Raw genomic sequence first — 22,958 nt, forward strand, 5'->3', positions numbered from 1 at the left:
AGGTGGAAGGTTGACGGGGTCATTAGGTTGACCATGGGGGTTAGGTTGACATGTGGATTAGGTCGACATGGTGGAAGGTTGACATGGTTAGATCGACCATGGGGGTTAGGTTGACAGGTGGAAGGTCGACGCGTGGAAGGCTGACATGGTCATTAGGTCGGCATGGTGGTTAGGTCGATAGGTGGAAGGTTGACGGGGTCATTAGGTTGACCATGGGGATTAGGTTGACAGGTGGATTAGGTTGACATGGTGGAAGGTTGACATGGTTAGGTCGACCATGGGGGTTAGGTTGACAGGTGGAGGGTCGACAGGGTCATTAGGTCGACATGGTGGAAGGTCGACATGGTCATTAGGATGACAGGTGGTTAGGTCGGCATGGTGGTTACGTAAAAGGTTGACAGTCTCAAAATGGGAGTGAGGGATAACAGAATCCTGGGTAAAAACATCACATGGGTACAACACTGCAGTAAAACACAATGCTACATGGGTAGAGTAAAAAAAAAATGAAAAAAATCTAAATATATTCATATAGACAATAATAAACATACATAATGTATTTATAAGCAAAATTACAATAAATGACATTGATTAATTAAAAAAACGACATAAATTAAATAATATTTTATGTTTTGTAGACTAGTCCCGACAGAAGAAATTGTCTAGTTCACTTTGTCTAAAGCCTGCCTGAAAACTGTAGAATCCATTTAGACAATCGGACACTGGCTGAGTTTAGACAAAGTGAAACAAAAAGTCCAAATGACTCATTTAGACAGGCGAGGCAAATGAAAAGAGTTGACAGGTGAAATGCTTTAGACTGTCTAGAAAAAATGATAGTGAATACTACAATTCATCTAGACTTTTTTTTCAGGCGTAAAATATGCTGTTTTAGACAGAATGGACCTAACGACCAACAGTGAATACAAAGGGTATAAATTAATTTCTCCTCTCGTCTCAATTCCCACGTGTCCTAGACTCCTTCCTCAAAGCAAAAAGGGTGCCTGACAGTTCATTATATTGGCCCCTGATATATTTGTACATGTTAAGCATGTATCCCTTTAAAATTATCTTTTCCAATGTAAACAATGCCATTTTGTCCAATTTGTCTTCATAGTTTAAGTTCTCCAACTTTTTTATTAGTTTGGTTGCTCTTCTTTTCTTTTCTTTTTGAACTGCAGACTCCAAAATTGCTCTCCAAATTCTAGATGTGGTCTAACCAATGCTTTGTAGAGTGGCATAATTACATTTGTGTCCTAGCCTCCATGCCCCTTTTTTATACAGGCTTATATACTGTTGGCCTTGCTGCTACATGACACTGAGCACTACACCTTAGTTTGATGTCAATTTGGACACCTAGATTCCTAGATGCCTACCAAGTTCTAATTTACCCAAAGATTATAACTAGTGCACTGGTTATGTCTCCCGAGATGCATAACTGTCAATATGATACAGTACCTTACATATATCAGTACAAGGTCATGACCTCTGCACTCTTACAATCATAGGCAATGTGAAATAAATTTGTACCCTTGTTTATGTTATCACACCATTGGTTTGAATTAAGAAGAATTATATCACAGTGCATTTACATTTTCTATGTGTATAGAGTACTTAATCCTCCTTAAACCAATGTGAATCACTTATATGTAAATATGGTGTTTAAGATTAATATACAAGAGAAATTAATATATATATATATATATATATATATATATATATATATATATTCGGCATTACTTATGCTGCCTACATTTGCTGTGTGGGTATAATCCCAGTCACACAATGTATTCTCTTCACAGTAGAATAGATCTATACCAGTGGTAGCCAACTCCAGTCCTCGAGAGAGAGAACAGTTCACGTTTTCTAGATCACCTAGCTGGGGCACAGGTGCACTCATTACTGACTGACACATTATAAATGATTCACAGGTGGAGCTAATTACTTCACTGATGATTCTGTGAGGAGACCTGGAAAACGTTAACTGTTGGTAGCTCTCGAGGACTGGAGTTGGCTATCCCTGATCTATACTGTTGCAGTAATGTGCAACATTAAATAATAATTAGGGGTCATTGTCTGCTCTAAGTACTTGACAAACTTAGGGGTAGATTTATTAAGCTCGGTGAAGTGATAAAATGTCTGATTTTTATCACTGGCCAATCAACTCCTACCTGTAATTTTTCAAACCAAGGCTGTAACTTCACAGTTAGAAGGTGATTAGCCGGTGATAAAAACTGGACATGTTATCACTTCACCGAGCTTAATAAATCTGCCCCTCAGAACTCTTTGGAGAGCTATCAAAAATTTTTGTGGTTAATTAGTTATGTATAAGGACACAAACTGTGTATTACTCCATACTGTATGGTGTTTAATCACAATGTAATGCATGACAATAATGTGCGCATTTGTCACCATAGTGGTGTTATATAACACACAATAGTGTAGTTCATTAGCATCCACTTGATACTTAACGTGTGGAGGATACCACACGTTAAGGCAATATACTCCTAACGAGGGGAAGAATCATCCAACAACATTGCTGTTTGCTCTGTTCACATAGATATAAATTGCTTCTGTTTGCAGAGATATTTAAAGTGAACTGTGGTATCTAAATCTCCTATACACACATACATATAACTATATCACAATTGTATAGGCCAGTGGTTCCCAATCTTTTTTGAATCACGGCACTGTAGAGTATCAGAATTTTTTCCACGGCATGCATAGGCCCCCAATATATATATAAAATTAATAAGATTGTGTTTATATGTGTTTCTTAGGTTCAGTTATGTGTTTAAAGGCCATGATTGTACACACATTTTATGATTTGCAGCCACCAACACTGGTTTTGGCCATAAATAATTGATCATAAATCATTTGAATTGGTCCTGGACCACCAACCCGTCGCACCACAGGGAGCCACGGCACACAGTTTGGGAACCACTGGTATAGGCAATGTCATCGTACAGAATGTTCTAAAGCTTCACAACACAAATATTTACATAGACATCAGAATGTGGGTATTTGCCGCAGTCTCCATAATCATGGGTGCCGCGGATGGCCAGCAGAGTCATCAGTTAATAATAATTATTGCAGAGGCTAAATTACAACAGGCATGAGAGATAGAACATGTCTTTGCCACAGCTACTGGGTGCTATTGACATTTTGCTACCAGCTTCATCAAAGCAAATCTGACTTCCAGGTTGAATAAAGCTATATTACAGAGAGTGACCAATCATTGGTGGGAGCACTGACGGACAGCACCTTCAATTCATTTCATTCTGGCCAAAAATGACTGACCCTTTCACCTCCCCCTAAAGAATATCAGATCTATAGATTAAAATATCTTTATATAGATGGGATATTATTTGGATGGGAAGGGAAACCCCCCCCCCATCCCCCTTTACCTGCAGCCCAACCCTAACCATCCCTCCTCTTGTTGTCTGACCCAAACCATACTCCCTTAATGCTTAACCATAACCCTTCCTTCTTGGTGCCTAACCCTAATTGCTCCCCCCTCACCCCACAGCCTAACCCAAACCTCCGCTCCTCTGCAGCCTAACTTTAACCTTCAAACCTGTAGACTAACTCTAAGCCTCCCTAACATACTTACGATCGGGATGCTGACATTCGGGATTCCAGCTTCAACATTGCGAGCAAGCTCAGGACCTCAGTGCTGGTCTCCTGACCACTGTAGGGATTCTGATATCAATATTCCAATTACTGGCATGCCAACTTCCGGTATAATAACCGGATACCAGATGGTGTGTATCATTGATGATATTTTACAGTAATTACAGTTAATCCTTTTTACTGATTTATTTTGTTCTGAGCAGCATCCTAGTCACCACCCAGGAACACCCATCACTTTTACGCCACCTCTCTGTTACTCTCTGTCCTGATGGCATGAGCACCATTGTGGTGCACACAGGGTAAATCATGGACTGGCAGTTTCTATGCATATGCAGTTGCAAATAATTGCTGAAATGCATGAACACGTGGATTGCATGGAGCTCTGAGTCAGGCCATTTGTATGGACTGTTTTGGAATTGTGGAATGCTTTATATACTAACTAAATAATTAAATATGTCTGGCGAATGTGGAAATATATGTTTTTTTGTCCCATTGTTATTGACATTCTATATTATGGAAAATGAGAGTTTCTCCATATCCTTTGCCAACATTCTCTTCTACAAGACTGAGCATCACCAACTAACTAAATCAATAAAAGCAAGTTGGGCACTGGATCCGTTCCCTGCATGGGTCAAACTTCAGCTACACATGTGCAGAACTTACACTATGGGATATACTTCTATGTTTTGAGTATTAAATGGGGCTGTCTAAACATCTGCCACACCATGGCATGTATTCAATGCTCCTATGTCGCCGTAAATAACGGTGAGTGTGCATGTTTTTTGGAGAGTGGTGAACTTTTCTCTCCTATTTTGTGCTTCCCTGTATTCAGCTCTGTTGCTTCTCCAAAAATATTTTGCGAAACTAACTCAGTTCACCCTGCACTTCTCCCCATTTCTGTTCAATGGGGATTTTAGTGTCTCTCTCCAAAAGTGTATTCAATGCACAAATTGCGAGTCCTGCTGGTTTCTTTTTTTAGAGCAGTTCTCTATTTTTCCCTCGGCATCTTTTTTAGGTGAACTGTAGGATTATCTTTGTTAAAGTTGTTATTTTTTTGTTTTTTTATGGGTTATAAATAAAAAAAAAATGTACTCTAATGTATTTATTGCAAGTGCCATAATGCTGTACTTCTATATTAATTTATTTGGAATTTAATAAGTTATTTTAATGGTATCCAATAAGAAATCAGTAATGCTCCTAGTTAGACCCCCCTAACATAAAACAGCATGCAGCCGCACCCGCAAGAAAACATGAAAAACTGCACCACAACACACAGCAAGGCACTGGCCCTCCGTGCAATAGTGTGCCTCCCCCAAACCAAGGCAGGGAAGCTCAGGGAGACCCCACCTAACATAAAACCACAATTTAGGGGTGTATTTAAAAAAAAAAACCTAAACCAAAGCCCCCAAAAAGGCATTTAAAAACGCTAACAATTACAAAATAAATAAAATAAAAACCCAGGGCACTGAAACCACGGCCAAAGCACAACACAATAATAAGAACAAATGAGGACAAAATACACAGCACCAGTCTGCAGCCACAAACCCAATTAAAATTGTCACACAGCCATGTGTTGTAATAAAAACACTGCACAAAACACTAACCTTAAACCTGTTCAGAAGCCAAGATCCACAAATCCCCCAAACACGCTGCTCAAACACAAGTCTGCACCAGGGCCAGCAATAGAAATCTTGGGGCCCCATACACTTATATCTCTGGGCCCCATTCTTCCCCAAATACCCTCACTGTGCCGCGACACTGCACCCCTGTGAGCCTTCATCTCTCAGTCGGTTTAGGCACTAATTGGTGTGGGGCAATAGGATTAGTGGGGACAAGGATCATGTGGTGACAGGTTGTAAGCAAGAAGGTGGGGGTAGCGTGTGTGGTTTGACAGGATCAGTGGAGACAAGGAGCATGGGGTGACGGACTGTAAGCAGGAAGGTGGGGTAGCATTTGTGGGGTGTCAGGATGAGTGGGGATAAGAAGCATGGGGTGACAAGCTGTGAGCAGGAAGGTAGGCGTAGCGTGTGTGGGGTGATGGGATGAGTGGGGACAAGGAGTGTGGGGTGACGGGCTGTGAACAAGAAGGTGGGGGTAGCATGTGTGGGGTGTCAGGATGAGTGGGGATAAGGAGCATGGGGTGACAGGCTTTAACAAGAATGTAGGCGTAGCGTGTGTGGGGTGATGGGATGAGTGGGGACAAGGAGTGTGGGGTGACAGGCTGTGAGCAAGATGGTGGGGGTAGCGTGTGTGGGGTGACAGGATGTGTGGAGACAAGGAGCGTGGGGTGATAGGCTGTGGCCTGTGCCAGGGATAGAGGACATGGTGGGGAGAGGAATCCCAGATAAAAAATATACTCAATAGAAATGGATATGCACTGATAAAAGGTATGTACAGCTACTGACCCACTCTCTCCGCTGGGGTCTGACAGCTGACAGCAGTCCATCTTTTTCATTGGGCGGGAAGATGCGGGATTCGGGAGGTGAAGCTGCTGGCAGATCACTGGGACTTCATACTGCCAGTCCATGTGGCACAAGGTACATCCTCCCCCTATTCCGAGTAAGCGTCGGCGACCGCGTCTCAGTGCAGGGGAAGTGGCGGGTATTGCACTCGGAGACAGTCAGTGCAGAGCCCAGGACCCCTTAGCATTAGCAGCCGCATCTCCCTGCTCCAGTCATTACCCCCTGCTGTCTTACCCACACGCTGCACCCCCGGCGCTGCACTTCTCTCCTCTGGCGCTCCCGGACAGTCACGGCATGATGATAGCTGTGTGACCCCCGGTGCTGCACTTCTCTCCTCTGGCGCTCCCGGACAGTCACGGCATGGAGGGCAAACCCCTCCATGCCGTGACTGTCCGGGAGCGCCAGAGGAGAGAAGTGCAGCACCGGGGGTCACATAGCTATCTTCTTCAGCGGAGAGCAGCGTGTGGGTAAGACAGCAGGGGGTAATAACTGGAGCAGGGAGATGCGGCTGCTAATGCTAAGGGGTCCTGGGCTCTGCACTGACTGTCTCCGTCTCCGATTGCAATACCCGCCACTTCCCCTGCACTGAGACGCGGCCGCCGATGCTTACTCGGAATAGGGGGAGGATGTACCTTGTGCCACATGGACTGGCAGCTCTGGGGCCCCTCAGATCGCTGGGGCCCATCACAACTGTCCCCTTTGACCCCCCCTGTCGCCGGGCCTGGTCTGCACACCTCACGTGGAGAGCAGGAGAATCCTGATCTCTCCTGCTACAGCACGACCTACAGCACGACCTCGCAAAATTATGCAGAGTTCGCAAAGAGGGATGGTGAGCTGCAGAAGCGTTGAATAAGGAGACAGACAGAAAGGAGGAGATGAATAAAAGTGGTGAGTGCTTCAGCGAGGTCACGGTGACACGCACGAGCGAACAGTGAGCCTGACTCGCAAAAAGCATTGAATACATGGCCATATGTAATCCTGACCGTATGACTATGTAGTTTCGCCTGAGAACCAAGTGGTAAACCCTTCTTTTTTTCTTAACACATCTGCAGGAGTCCGGGATATAAATGACATTTCTTCCGCTGTAGCAAGCTAAACTAACAGACATCTGCCAACCATTAAGGTACTGTCTTTTTGGGATGCGTTCAGTATCCCGTTGGATGGGAAGCCAGCAGTCAAAAACTCATGATTTTGTGAAATGATTTAATTTAATGAATACACACACACACAGTTCAAGTATTCTGACATTGGGCCTCATTCAGATTTGGTCGCAACACAGTGATTATTAACAGACTACACATTGGGTGAAATGTAATAGGGTTCTATTTTTGCAGGTAAAAAACAGCCAAAACTGCACGTTTCCCGAAAAAATTGCATTCAAAATCGTATTGAGATGTTTTCTATAGAAAACACCGAAATCATAAGTCGCAAATGTAATAGGGTGCGAATTTTGAAATTGTGTCCTTGAAATGACCAAAAATCACAAAACAAATAGACCAGGTCCAGGCTGGCGAGTTTGACAGAACAAATTCATGAGTGAGATCTGTGCATGGTTCTGTAACAAAAAAAGTGTTGTAAAGTTTAATAAAAAAAAGAACAGCATGGGGTCCCCCTCCCCAGCATATTGGAGGGTCCCCACTCCCCTAGGTACCCCATTCAGGGCTGACCAGCCAGGGTGATCATGGTTCAGCCGGGGGACCTTGCATTAAAAAGTGTCCCCACAGCTGAGGTATGACACCGCTGGCTTGTTGTAGCCCGGTACTGGTTCCAAATTCGGAGGGGACCCCCAGTTTTTTTGTCCCCGATATTTTTGAAACCAGGTCTGGTCCAAAAACCCGGTGCTGGTTTCTTAAATACGGGGCATCCACACTATTTTTCCCCTCTTATTGGAGAATCAGGACCAGCTCAATGAGTCTGGGGATGGTTATGTTGGGGGTAGGGTTTAAATAAATCTGCACACTCCCATTACTAAAAAATCACACATTCACGTTATCAAAAATTTACAGAAATCAGAGGTCACATAGTAGTTGCTCAGGTACCATAAAGATAAGGTCACAAATGTATGCTAGGCTACTGTACCTTCTACAAATATAGTGAAGGTAATGTGCATGTAGGAGTCTAATATCAAAGTATCCAATATAGTGACAATAAGTAACAATATAATTTCTAAAGAAACCTGGCATTTTCTTTTCACCACTCACCCCATCACACCCACATATTATCACCCCCCCCCCCCCCCAAATTCACAAAGCACTCACAAAGCACTCACATCACCCCCTTGTCATCCTATCATTTACAACCTCTGGTTCCCGTGCTCAAGTCACATTTGAAAGACACAACCCATTTCCTCCAGAAGATCGAGGACATTTATTGGAAAGATACATATGCCTTTATGACCTTAGATGTGAAGGCCCTGTATACCAATATACCACATGATCTGGGCATCAAACACCTTACAGCGAAACTCAGTAGAGACAGTGACCTGTCATGGGAACAGCAAACTTTTCTTATTTCTTCTATTCATTTTATTCTCACACAACATTTTTTCCCACACGCATTATCTTCAGTTACGCCAACTTATACATGGGTGAATTTGAAGGCACCCATGTGTGGGGCGGTGGATTTGGCAGAAGCCTGGTCTTCTATGTCCGTTATATAGATAATATATAGATGATCTATTTATTGTTTGGGATGGTGATCACTCTTCAGAACAACACTTTGTCACTTTGGGCCTTATTTTGGTTCATTCTTTCTGACAAAATCCTTCTTAGATGGACAAAACCATGAGCACTGCAGGGGGGCAGATGTAACATGTGCAGAGAGAATTAGATTTGGGTGGGGTTTTACTTCAAAGTGAGATCTATATTGCAGTGTAGAAATAAAGCAGTCAGTATTTTCCCTGCACAGAAACAAAATTACTCACCCAAATCTAATTCTCTCTGCACATGTTACATCTGCCCCCCCTGCAGTGCACATGGTTTTGTCCATCTAAGAAGGATTTTGTCAGAAAGAATGAACCAAAATAAGGCCCTTTGTCACTTCACAATAATCTTTTTTTCACTTTTCTCTTTGTCCCCATTCACATTGATTTTCTTGATATTTCTTTAAAAACTTTTCACTTATTATGTATTTCTTATTATTATTATTATTATTATTATTGTTATTATCATTATTTTCTAATTTTTATTATTTTTTATTTATTTATTTACTTTTTCAAATTCTAATTGCTGCTATATAGAGTACATCATTGTGGTGATCGTGACATATGATATTAGACCTGATATTGTCTTATTTGTGAGTTTTAGACAATAATAACTGTGAATTACTATATATAATCAGTGTTTTGCTTACCAGCTATATTAGTCATATTTATAATTGGATTACCATAAGCATATATATGCTTCTAACTAGATAAAAAATGCATTGTAAACTTTGCCAACCAACATATGAATGGCGCCTTGATAAGATTACAGACAGCGGCCCCCCTATGGCGCACAGATGAGCGGATACATCACTTCCACCAACCGGCTATGGGTCCGGACGTCACTTCCGCCAACCGTGGTGGATGGTCCGTGACCCATCGGCGGCGGTGACTATATAACACACTGGGCACACCTTCCCACTATTTAGTGGGAGCCCCTTCTCTAATATATTTGTGCAATCTGGATTAACCATCCCGATTGCTTGTTTTCGGGCATTGTATGATACCAATCACTTCCGAATCATGTGACTTGCTCCGGTCACATGACATAGAATTTGATTTAATTTTAACACATCTATGTCTTTCTCATATTTACATTTTTTTTAAATTCTGTATTTTTTATTGAAATTTTTGAGATACAAAACCAAAACACCCAGTGTAAACAAAAATGTATTGGCCATCGATCAGGCATCTGAAGGTGCCATCCAAGACCCCCAATCCACCGCCGAAAACGGAATAATAACAGTATATATTGAAACATTGCAGTACCCAATAAAAATGAAATGTCAGGCTAGATAAACGAATAAGTCAAGTGTCTGAACACATTGATAATTAAGAGATATGAATTAAAATAAAACAAACTACCCAAAGCAAACCTCCCCAAAACCTCCCACCCTGTATAACCTAACCCATTCCTAGGCATACCTGTATCCCTTAAACTGTACCCAAACCGTTCCCCCACTAAACTGTACTAACCTAATAGCCTTCCCCCCCATTAAGGGGATATATAAAACCATGGACTGACTGGGGCGAAATGTCAACAATCTTAGCTAGGGCAAATCTGACCTTCCACCAACGTATGGATCTAAAGGTCGAGTAGCACACAAGCCAAAATAATACCAACCTGGGATACCTTAATAAACTAGGATAATTATACATTATAAACAACCCAGTTTTAGGAGTTTAGAGGAGTCCAAAATAAGAGACCCAGGACTATAGGATCATCAGGATATGAAATTGAAAACTAGCCCTATCTCTCCCTTAACAAATACAGCAGCTTGTCACCTATCGTACATATATTTGCGGTATATATTGTGCATATTGTAACAGAAAAAAAATATATATAACAGAAAAATGCACAGAACTATGAAAAATAAACAGAAATATATAGAAAAAGCAGCCAAGGTTCCCGTGCGACCCGGGACGCTAATCTGGCCAGTTCTTGAAATTATAAAGGGACCTGAGAGCAGGAAGTAGGATAGTCCCAGAAGATCGTAGCGGAGCTGAGGGAAAGTCAGGATATTTGAGTAACCGGAACCAGAAGTTTAAAACAGCTGGATTTAGCAATATAGGATATTTAAAGTAATTTCCACCAGCAACAAAATGTGGTATAGGAAAAGGCATCAGGTAACCCTCCTCCATAGAACAAGGAGTAACAGGATTTATAAGGGCTATAGGTCCATGTTCATGAAGGGTAGCTTCCCCATCCGCAGCATCACACCCAAGAGGAGTGCAGAAGGTTAGTGAATTTCCTGGAGCAGGATAAGAAATGCTCCCAAACCAGGAGGAGGCCATCCGAGGTAACTCATCCAGGGAGCAACACAGTGCCGCTTCAGTGCCAGCTGTAGAATCAGAAGATTGAAGTATATGTTTCCGAGCAGGGGTGCAGGAGATAGGTAGGTCATCCCTCTGCATAGCAGCGAGACCAGCCAGTAGCCTGTCGGTAGAGGCATAGCTAGCCTGTATTATGTGTTGCAATGAAGTGGCCATGATGAATTCTATGTCAGGTGCAGCAATACTTATATAGATGCAGGCCAGCAGTTCGTTGAAGTGTATATATGCAAAAGAAAACAGTGGTGGCTAGCACACCACCAGGTTTGCAGGAGAAGCCAACAACTGCGCCAGTCTCAGCCACACTAAAACAGCTTAGGGTAGAGGATAGTCCAGGGAACACCCGTGTCAAAGAAGCCAGCCACAGGTGTCAGCTCCACGGGATCTCAAAATGGCGCCTGGGTGCCGCTCGCACTCTCCACTCACCGACCTCTGCAGCAATCAGCAGCTCCGCACGGAGCTCCCCCTTACAAACCTCCTGACACTAGTGGCAGACAGGCGGAACCCACAGGAGTAGACAGCGCAACCTCTTAGGCAGTCACGCCAGGACCGAATCCCCGCAGCCAGAAGAAGCACTCCACAATATGGTGCCCGTGGCCAGGGGAGGAGGCGCCTGGAGTACACTATGCCCAGTCCACCGGAGATCACGCAGGCAGGAGCCTGGCAGCGCCGGAGACGCAGGGCAGCTCGGATGAGGTGAGAGAGTGGAAGCAGGCAGTGCAAGATCCCTTGGGCAGGATATTTAGAAGGATTTTAGCGGAGCTCCATCACTCTGCCCCCGCTCACACACTCGGCCAAACCACGCCCCCCTCATATTTACATTTTTAATAATAGTTACTCACTCTTACCTCCTGTGCATACTTTTAATAAAGATTATTTTGATAAGTCTGTCCATTGAATTTATTGTTTATTTAATTTTTGACAATGTACCACACCTGGGAACATTTTTCCCCTATCAATTCAAGGTATATAAACAGCCACCCTAGATACATCATTCATTCCAGCTCCTGATGAAGACGTGTGACTGTGAACACGTTGAAACGCATTGAGCCACCATTGTTCCAGCTTGCACCGTAGCCATAAAACCAGACCCACCATCCCATCCGGACCAGTTATTTCTCATTGCCTTGAATCCCATATCCTCAGGTTATTAGCAGCCAAAACATTGGTTCCCCCGGCACACTGAATAGTTTTAGCAACCAATCTTGAACACTACATGATAATAGAATTCAGAGATATTGGTAACATATACCTGCGCAGGTGTATGATATGCCACCAAGCCGCGTCAAGGCTTCTCTGTATAGAAGCCAAAGCCAGGTATTCATATACCACAAGACTGCCTATTCATCGCACCCTCTGAGTTAATTTGGATCCACACTGGGTAATCATCCGGGACTCATACCATATCCAACTTAAGTCTAAGGAGATCATGGGTGAAATGTAATAGGATGAGAGATTCAGAAAGTGAGAGATTTGGGAAGAAATCTCCAGTTTTTTTAAAGCGGCAATCATTTACACTGCAAAATCAATCTGGTTTTGCAGTGTAAATGATTGCCCCTTTAAAAAAACTGGAGATTTCTTCCCAAATCTCTCACTTTCTGAATCTCTCATCCTATTAAATTTCACCCCATATCTTTCATAATCAAAAATCTGGTAATAATACTATACAATTCATTGGTACCGTCATCTTCTCAATGCTTGCTAAACTGGAACTGTACATCTATATTAATGCTTTATCTATTTTTATCCATTTTTTTATTTTTCACATTTTTTTCTAGAGAATTCTCTAATTTAATTGATGTATATGATTGTCATGTTTGAGTAAATGTTCATATAATTCTATATTTGGTGTTAGTGTTACATCATTCAGTCAAACCCAAGCACTGTATCTACTTTAGATATAAAAGTATCCAATATATTCTGTAGATAATGGATTACATGTATAAATCACCTACTATAAATCCTTAATATGCTCTGGTGGTGCAGACGCAGATACAGATGCTAAACAACAGACTTCAATATAGAGTTTGTGCTCTAAATGAGAAAGGGAGATACATTCAGTATCACTCCTACTGTCATAGGCTATGCAAGCATTTCAGCCACTGATGAGAGAGTGGTGCGTACCTGACACAGGATGGAAAAATAGAAAGTGACACTTCTGCTTTTTCTGCTGCAAATCCTGTTATTGGATTAGCACTGCAAGGGCGGTCAGGTAACACTCTTAAATGAGAGAGCATTGGAATGAATGAAAAGGATACATAGGTAGCATATGCCAAATTTAACATTCAGACCTTATCAGAGAAGATAGTAAATATAATAACAAAGGGCCTTATTCTGCTTGGTGCGGTAATTTCCGAATTCTTTCGGAGGGTGCTTTTTAGCTGTCTGCGCATGCGTAGGCAACGCTATGCGCATGTGCCACGCATGGTCTCCGTACTCGTTCTCACTAATACCGTACAGAAATGTCCACCGAATTGACTCGGGAAATATGGGCGTTTTTGGGCGTCATTCGGACTTACACAAGGGCGTGGTTTCAAAGTGGGAAAAACTGGGCGTAAATATGGGCGTACAAGAGAGAGTGCCCGAACTCTGGTAGGCGTGCATTCGGACAGCACACTGACTGCAAACGAACCAACACGCATGAAATATGCGGTCTTCATAAGCAAGTTTCACTTTGCGGAGACCACTTGTTCATGTGCTACGCATTTGGTTCGCCCAATTAGTACGCCCGCACCTGAAGCACTGTCAGCTGAACACAATACAATTCACTCCTCTACTCATTACTCATTAATTACACTCTTTTCATTGCTTCAATTGGAAGCATTGCTGACTAAAGGGACCATTACTTAAAGGGGTAACAATGATTGAATAGCACTTCACATGATGTAAGGGTTAATGTAAAGTGGTAGTAATGTGTTTAAGTATCAAATAGGATTTAATTGATTACAATTACAAACAATCCCTTTTTTATGAGGTAGCCTAATTGCATAAGTGTGTCATGTGACAGATTTATGAGTTCAGATAATAGTCGTGAGTTTTGCGGAAATACACCGCATTGGTGCGTACGGCCAGCTTCCCGTCTGTTCTGACGCTGTAAGACCGTGCAGAATCTTTGTGTGGCCACCGCACACGCACGGTTTGGATGTTGTCCGAAAACACACCCTCTTCTTAGAGGTCCGTCCGAATGCGGAGGACCTGTGGGCGTTTGTTCTTACAATGTCCGCACAGCGTGGCGTGCAGTCCGCTACGAAAGAATTCGGAAAGATACGCACCAACCAGAATAACCTCCAAAGTAACGTAATGTCTCAGAATATGAATCAGCATGGTAGCATTATCATCTGTGACATTTGAAGTACTCTTTAAGAATTCCATATAATAAGCTGAACATTAGGGTGTCCCGTAGCAATAGGTAATTTTCCAAAAGTTTAAATGTTGCTGCTCCCACCCTGTTATCCTGTTCCAATCAACATATAAACAGGGTGTGCAAAATTTCAGCTCAATTGGACAACTGCTAGGCGACCCTTAAATGCCTTGAAGTTGGAACATAGTATACGCAATGATGAATTCCGTTCAAAAGTGGAATACTCTTCCCTATCTTGACCATTTCTTTTTTTTCTTAAATAAATTTATGTGGACACATCCAGGCAACCCCAGCAATTGTTTAAAAAATGTTGTGAATCAAATTTTTTAAAAGTTAATTTGAAAAAGTAATGAAATAACATAAAAACTGTAAGACTGTGAATATTGTGAATGTGTGGTGTAAAAGGTGTGATAATAAAGCTGTACTATTCTCTGTGGCTGTGTATTTATTTGTAATAATCTTTTTACAGATGAACTACAAGTCTAATTAATGCCCCTTGTGGTTCACCAAGTCCCAGCATGTGGGAGAGGCCTTCTGGGAGTTCTCCTGTCAAAAGCAATGTTTTTTTATTCAAATGTTTACACTTTAATTATCAGCCTGGCCCCCACAGCCTGGGAAGGAGGGGGGGGGGGGGTGCGGGTACAGCCCCGGGCTTCAGCCCTGGATGGGTGAAGCTTTGGTGGGGGGAGGGCCCCTTTATTGGGCTGACGAGCTAGGGTCATCATGTTTTGACCAAGAGACCTTGTATAAAAAGTGGCAAATGTGGGCTGTGGCAAATGTGACATGTGCGATTTGGTGCGATTTGGACATGTCCCAAAACTCGCACCCTATTACATTTCACCCCACATTTGGTAACAAAATAAGTATACAAAGCACATAACATTATAAAAAATGGAGAGGTTATAAACATGGTTTTCCATCTTTGTGAGGGCTACCAACACAACAGGGGAAGATCTATATCATAATGCCACAACATAATGAATGAGTAAGCACAAGTTATTTTAATGACGAAAAATAGGTTTTCAAACTATAACTGTGCTCTGCCCCAGGTTTGCAAGTTGCCTTCCACATTATATTTATTGTCACTTATACTAATACTAAGAATAAGTCTGAATTTTTTGTGATTTAAGAGAAAATTAAATGAGATTGAAAAAGTTTAGCTGAAAAAATAATTATTCTGTGCCATAATTTCATCGTCGATGAGGGTCCCCAGCAGTTTTTCGACTGAGCTAAAATTTAGCATAGATTGTTTTTTTGTTAAATGGAACAAAATAGGGGGGTGGGAGCTAAACTTTTAGAAAGTTAAAAAATAAGGGCCACCCTACTGCACATATATGTTTCACATATCCCAAGAATAAAGTAAAATCAATCTAAATGGTGAGAAAATGTGAATTCAAAAGACACTAAAATTAAAGACACCAAGCCTGTCATGTACTGGGCAGCAATAGGTGGCACTCGAGAGAACCTCTAAGGTCTTGGTTGGACAGATTTTCAAAACTGTGAATGAGAGAAACACACACTGCTGTAATAAAGCTCAGTCGATACGACCTGATGTTGGCTAGTCACAAAGCAGGTGAAACATTCATATATTAGCCCAATCACACCCCACAAGTGTAGGAGCTGCACCCACGATCTGAAGCCCAGCAACTGGAGGAAATCAAAGACTTTTGGATCATTCCTGCCCACCCGAAGTGGCGGGACTGGACATACGCATCGCCAGGGCATTTTTCACTGCGTGACCTCATCTTGAAAGCCTCTATCCTCTTATTAGAGCCAATGGACAATACAAACATAAAAGGGATTATAGACAGCTTGCCCTGCCTTTGAGATTCCCTAAAAAACAGCAGTTGCTGGATTAGTATTAGTAACAAAATATAATAAGTTGTAAAACAGGTGAATGGGTAAAAGTAGATCCCTGATTTCAGAATGCCTAAAAAGATTAATATTAATCTTATTTATAAGAAAAATGTATAAATAAAATATGGTCCCTTTAATCAATAAATATAATTGTTGAATAGGTACATATGGATCAAGAGTCTAGAATATCTTAAAAGTTAATGTTTATCATCTTTGTAAAGCCATAATAAAGGCCCATTGATCCATACATTGTTTATATCATGTAAAATGTACTCAAAATGTATTTATTCATGTATAGTCATATTACTAACATAGTTTGCTTAAATGTGATCTTAAGAAAGGGAGAAGACCTTCCTATATCAGAGATATCTTAGGATATAAAGAACAATCTTAGGAATGGGTTTTTGTTCATTGCTATCCAGATTGTCAAAAAAAGATACCAATATTAATAATTTTATTGAGACCTTCTAGCATTACTGTGCATAACTTAAATATCCATTCACGTTCCTTACATGATGCCAGGTTTTTAGTATAGTTATGTAAAGGAATGAGCCACTTCAGATGTCTTTGACTTGGGAGGCACCATATTTTTACTTCAACTTTTGCAGGATAAATATCATATTCTTATTTTTTTTGTATGTATTTACAATTAAGATATTTTAAGTTGGGGAAACTGGTTAGGGGGGGGGGGGGGATTCAACTGGGTGTAGGGTTAAGTGACAAAAAAAAAACCTACACCAGAGCTGAAAAAATAGTAGGTTGTTAGTAGGGGAGGTGGCCCCTGAAACTTATTTTTATCACCTTTGGTACATAGCTCTGTCTTCCTATTAATACTTATTAACACTTTAGTTTTCTCACTGGTATATATGGTTTATGCTGATTTATTGGGTTGACGCACCTTGCCCCTAGATATAGCAATAGGGACCCCAATACTCAGAGAAGCCTTGACGTATGGCTTGGGGGCTTACCCATGTATTTGCAAATACTGTATATGTAACCAAGATCTCTGAATTTACTACAATGTGGTTTTTAAATCTGGTTACTGATATCATTCAGTGTGCAGGGGAAATCCAATTTGTTTTTTCATATTCTAAAGACCTTCCAGAAGAGGCTGATTTTTGTACAGTATGTTATCTAATTTACAGATAAAATTCTGAATATAATAGGCACTTCTCTAATTCAGGGGGTCCATTGAAAGAGCATATGTCTATGTTACAGGAGAAATCCAGCAATTGCCCTAAATGTAATGCATCATGTGCAGATTATATCCATGCAATATGGTCATGTCCAAAAGTGCAGCATTAATGGAACAATGTTCTCAATTTTATTGATCAGTTGTTCTACATCCACTTACTTTTTATCCTATTTTGTTATTATTTGCCAATTTTAATATATGCAAGCCGATCTCCAATATTCTGCATCTCATTGTTACTCTTATTATGTATTATCATTCTTATTCTTATTATGTATCTGATGTATCTTATGTACTTTAATTATAGAGATATAAAAAAGGGTGTAAAATTATTTTATAAACATTTGTACCGTACAGTAAAAAACTTTTATCTCTACCCAATTACGGTTGATTAGGACCATGGATTCCATTATGTGGTGCATATTGCGTCAAACTAACTGTCTCAAGTCTTTAAGTTTTTTGACTACTTTAAAAGTTATCTCTCTCTTGTCCAGTAGGTTCTGCGTTAATCCTAGATATATGACATAATACATAACATGACAAATACCTGGATACGTAATATTGTGAGTTTGTGAGATCTTTTGTATTTTTACCCTTCCCCATTTCCACGCTTCACACTCCTCTCTTATCAAAAATTAAGTTTCATTATATGGAGCTTATAAGGGTGGGAGTAAAAGGAGTTGTTCTGTGTGGAGGGGTGTTGAATAGCCAAACATCAGCCAATTGGTCGTCATGTGAAAAAGTCTAAATCTTATGATGGTGTTTGTCTGAATATCTGGCTCTAGTTCTAGTGACCAATTTGAATCACCCCAAAGATAATACACCTTCAGCATGTGTCTGGGTAACATTGAGTACCCTGTCAAATAAAGTGGGTATGTGGAATATATATTGACAAAGGTGAATGCCTGTGCAGATATTTTCCGGTTTATTAAGAGAGCTCGACCATGGACCAGCTGGTGAAAAATACAGTAGCATTGGTAATAGAGATAAGTTGAGCAATCAGAATTGCTACCCTAGTGTTCTGCTGAGTCTCTATTCCTTAGGGACAGAATAGCACCTTCATTGAAATGCAATTATTTTGCTCTTTCCACTTTCAATTTCCGCAATGATGTTTCATAATATGATTCTTATATGAACTTTTATCGTTATAGAATTGCGATTAACTAAAATGTCTTAAAAAATGTTGTAAAAGACAAAAATGCATTCCTGTGCATATAGAATATAGGGCCTATTTCAGTATGGATCACAAGTCTGAGTAAGGTCAAGGAAATTTGTCCTATGAGACAATAAGTTTTCAGTTTTTAAAGTTCAATGTTTTGTTGCAATTTACAATTGTGGGGATGTCGTCATAATGTGTCATAATGAAGACATTTACAATGTTGACATTCAAAATGTTGACAATCTTAACATCAATCACTATGAATGTGCCAAATGGCCTTCTTACCTCTATGTTTACTAATTATTTGTTGGAAGTTCTGTTTCCAGTGAGTCACTTGGCAAGTATATAGGTCCTCCTTGTTCCAGCTGTCTCTGGACACATTTAGCATACTGTTTCCTGCGTATATTCCCCTTGTGTCCTGCATTGGGATGAGGGGAGTACCTTTGTTGTCACAGGGTTTGGCATTCTGTAACCAGACAACAGAAGCGTCTTTGGGCCAGAAGTCAGAGATCATGCACACTAACAGCACTGAGCTTTGTGCTATATTCTCATCACAAAAAGCTGCCAGAAGCTGCACACTGGGATGCTTTGGTTCTATGATCTTCTTATCTATGAACATAAAAACACCAACATCAGCTGGAGAACGATAAAACATTTTGTGTTTGCCTAATTACCTTATCAGGTGGTTGTTAGTGGAGTAAAGTATTTTTTTATTTTACACAAATTATACTACTGTATGTTGCAGTTGCAGTTTTTCCAAACTGTGTCAATTTAGGCCTTTAATGTTAGATGAAGAGGAAATCATGGACCACACAGTGCTAAAACCAACGACCATCACAGCTTTTGGCCCCCTTTTGGTGCCCTTTTAGGTGAAAAGGGCACCAATGTACATGCTTCCCCTGTCATGTACTTTTTTCTCTAATTTAAGTGGATCGGCCAAACGGGAATGCAGTGTGGCTAATTCCTGTGCAGATGCTTCCAGCTCAGGTACTGCCTGTCTGCCATCCTGATATTGACAGGGACCTGTGCCATAACCCCTGGTGACTTTGTGGCACTATCGGCTGTAAGTGCCTCCTGTCTACCCTCTGGCCAGCCTCCCTCCCGCACAGTTTTGGAACTTGCTTTCACTAAACTCTCTGCCTCTGTCCACCCCAATGCCACCCAGCATGTCAACCTTTTCACTGTTGACCTTTCAACCCTGTTGACCTAATGCACGTTGACCTTTTTTGGGTGTTGACCTCTTGCCTATTGACCAATAGAGATCAACCATCTGTTTGTCAACCTAGACACTGTCAAACCTTCAACCCATACCCCATATCCCTCCCCACTCCATTACGCCCCCAAGGCACAACACATCTCCTACAATGTGTCAGTAAGCCATACAGGGAAGGTTGCCAGTGTTTTGCAGGTTAGACTGACATCCAGGATGTAGCAAGCCATGACCTGTGCAATCAGACATGCCCCAAACCAGGAAGCTGGAGGAAACCCAGGGTTAAATTAGGTATAGATACCAAGGGCCAAATGTAATAGGGTGAGAGTTTCAGAAAATGAGAGATTTTGGGAGAGTTTTCCCATGTTTTTTAAAGCAGCAATCAATTACATAGCAGAATCCACCTGGTTTTGCAGTGTAATTGATTGCTGCTTTAAAATAAAGGGGAAAACTCTCCCAAAATCTCTCACTTTCTGAAACTCTCACCCTATTACATTTGGCCCCAGGACTTATTAAGGGCCAGATGTATCAACCTTCAATACGTGATTAAATGGAGAGTAATAAACAGACAGAGTTGATTGGCAGGTTGTTTATCACTCTCTACTTTCACTTTTTGAAACTTGATACATCTGGCCCTTAGTAATTGCACTGTGATGGCTCAGGACTGCAGCACTTTTCACTAAGCCAAAGTTGACTGCATTCATCCCAAGGGCCCAGGGGACGTAAACATTTATGCATGTTTGTTTTTCCTATTGTGGGAGGGGTGTGCACTAACATTTGCCACCCCACTTCCCCGCATATCGCTGCTTACCGCATTCATAATTATTGCATTTGCCCTCACATATGCAATTAGTAATGTAAAGAAGATCTCTTCCGATGAGAGTTTTTTTTTGTGATGTGGCTCCAGTGCTGGACTTCCGGGAGTCCCTCTGCACATTTCATACAGTATTCCCCTTATGATAATATTCTAGGAAGTCTCGATATTACTTTTAAACGCAAAATAGACACACATGTGTGATTACCATGGAAATGGCACTAATATATAAAGGCTTTATTATAGACATAAACATCATTGAAAATTTTTACGCAGATCTCCTCACAATGCCATTTTACTTACCAACTTCAATTTCTTTCTCAACATCTAGCTTAGAGCAGGACTGTTTCACTACACAAGATACTTGGTGTAGAGTCTTCCACTCTTCGTGGCTGATCTTGTATGTCACGCTTAGATTATTCCCATGTTGGGTAGTTAGACCTTCCTTCTGAGTCTTTTTACGATTAAATTTTAAAAATATTTGACTGGAATCCACATTGTTGCCCAAAACGGAGCAAACAATTGTGCCATTGTCATACAGCAGGTCTTCCTTGCCAGGTAGTTGAAGGTCCACGACTGGTATCACAAAGCTGCCTTGACAAGCTGTGGGCAAATACATAGTCATATTCAATCCAAACTTGAGAGCAAGATGCCCTTGTGGCTATTCCCTAATAAAATATTTATTCTGGTTTATTAAACATATGTCACAAATTGAACTCTATGTTAATTGCTTAAAGATAAAAACACAACAACCTGATACCTGTATCCACTAAAAAAAAACACATCTAACTCTATCAACAGTGCTGTGTGTTGGGCTGGGGAGAGAGGCAGCTGCGGGAGCAGACTGTCCTCTCTCTCTGCGCTGGTGGTGTGTGAGTTCCCATCCGCACCCCTACCCACCCACAAAAATGTTTTTCTTTCTATCACAGGAGACATTTCCACGCCCCTTCTGGAGGCTACGCCCCCTCAAAAAGGCCATGGCCATTCAGTTTAGTGGGGCCCGGCCAACCTGTCAGCACCCCTGCCCAGCACTCATAGGGAGAAACAAAACCATCTGATGCCTCTATATTATCGATGGCTGGAAACCGTTCGGTTCTCTCCATCGATAATAAGAATTTGTCTTTGCCTATAGACCTTTGATAAGTATGAGACACCGATGGTCGATGGACATGCAATAATAGACACTGCTCTCTAGATAGACTTGGCACCCCAGGCACAGAAGACACTGGAGGGAAGATGTATGAAAGCGTCCAAGGATATATACACTCAGAGGCGCCAACAGGTCGGCCGGGCACTGGAAATATGGAAGGGGCATGGTGATGCCCCCTGTGATATAACAAAACACCACACTGTAATTTGTGTGGGGTGGCCGGTGGGTGCCTCCTCACACACACAGAGGGGAGAGAGAGATGCCAGACTGCCCCTGCAGCTGTCTCTCTGCCCAGCTCAGCATACAGCACTGAGCTGGGGAGAGAGGCTGTAGTGCAGAGGCAGCCTGTCATCTCTGTCCCCACTCTCCTGCTCCGTGCAAGGAGGGAGTGGGACATGAGCTCCTCCAGCAGACCCAGGCCCAGGTAAAAAGTTCCCGCTCCCCTCCTCCTTACCACTGTATGTACTAAGCTTTGATAAAGTAAAAACAAATAAATACAGCTTGTATCACGGCAGTTTAGAGCTTATTGGCTATTACATTATCTCTATCCCCTTTACTGTATGTCTCTACAATGCTTAGTACATTTCCCCCAAGAAAAAGTGGATAAATTGACCATAGAAACCAATCAGCTTCCAGCTATCATGTATCTAGCACCTTCTATAAAAAATTAAATCACAGTTGAGTTGCAGTTTTGCTTAAAAAGCAAAATGATGAGTGCCAAGCATGGTCTCCCAGCAATGCTATTGCAAAATAATAGCAATCGCATTGCAGAAATGCATTTCTTGGGAAGCCCCCTGCCTGTGCAGACTGACTGCGAAGGTAGGCATAGGCCTGCCATCTTCCAGCTTGCAGCAGCTGCATATGACATCATGCAGCTACTGCAAACTCCCCAAAAAAGTTTCAGAAATTGCTGTGTTGCCACCCCATTGCCGTGACCCACTGTAGTTTGAGCCTTCGGGCGCACATTTGCAGTTCAGCAAAAATTGCCAAATAGCAATTTCCACATAATAGCATTGAGTACTGCACACAAGTGATTGTAACATAAAGAAAGTTGGTACTTGTGTATTATCAGGGTGCCCATCGCATCGCATACC

At 41.6% G+C, this 22,958-nt stretch overlaps 1 protein-coding gene and 2 gene segments (V, D, J or C); all 3 read right to left on the reverse strand.

The window, feature by feature from the left end:
- Positions 1-22,958, reverse strand: part of LOC146081239 (Ig heavy chain C region, secreted form-like) — a 198,084-nt gene that overhangs the window by 143,581 nt on the left and 31,545 nt on the right.
- LOC146081229 (immunoglobulin heavy constant gamma 2-like) overlaps positions 1-22,958 on the reverse strand; it is a 170,518-nt gene that overhangs the window by 115,585 nt on the left and 31,975 nt on the right.
- Positions 1-22,958, reverse strand: part of LOC146081217 (uncharacterized) — a 67,016-nt gene that overhangs the window by 12,686 nt on the left and 31,372 nt on the right. Inside the window, exons 4-5 of the mRNA XM_083189318.1 lie at positions 21,018-21,317; positions 18,976-19,299 (exon numbers count right to left, since the gene is read on the reverse strand). Coding sequence (XP_083045444.1) covers positions 18,976-19,299; positions 21,018-21,317 — 624 coding nt within the window. The remainder of the gene's footprint in view (positions 1-18,975; positions 19,300-21,017; positions 21,318-22,958) is intronic.

Source organism: Crinia signifera, chromosome 1, assembly GCF_055691185.1.
Source record: "Crinia signifera chromosome 1, ASM5569118v1, whole genome shotgun sequence".
Classification (NCBI taxonomy): domain Eukaryota; kingdom Metazoa; phylum Chordata; class Amphibia; order Anura; family Myobatrachidae; genus Crinia; species Crinia signifera.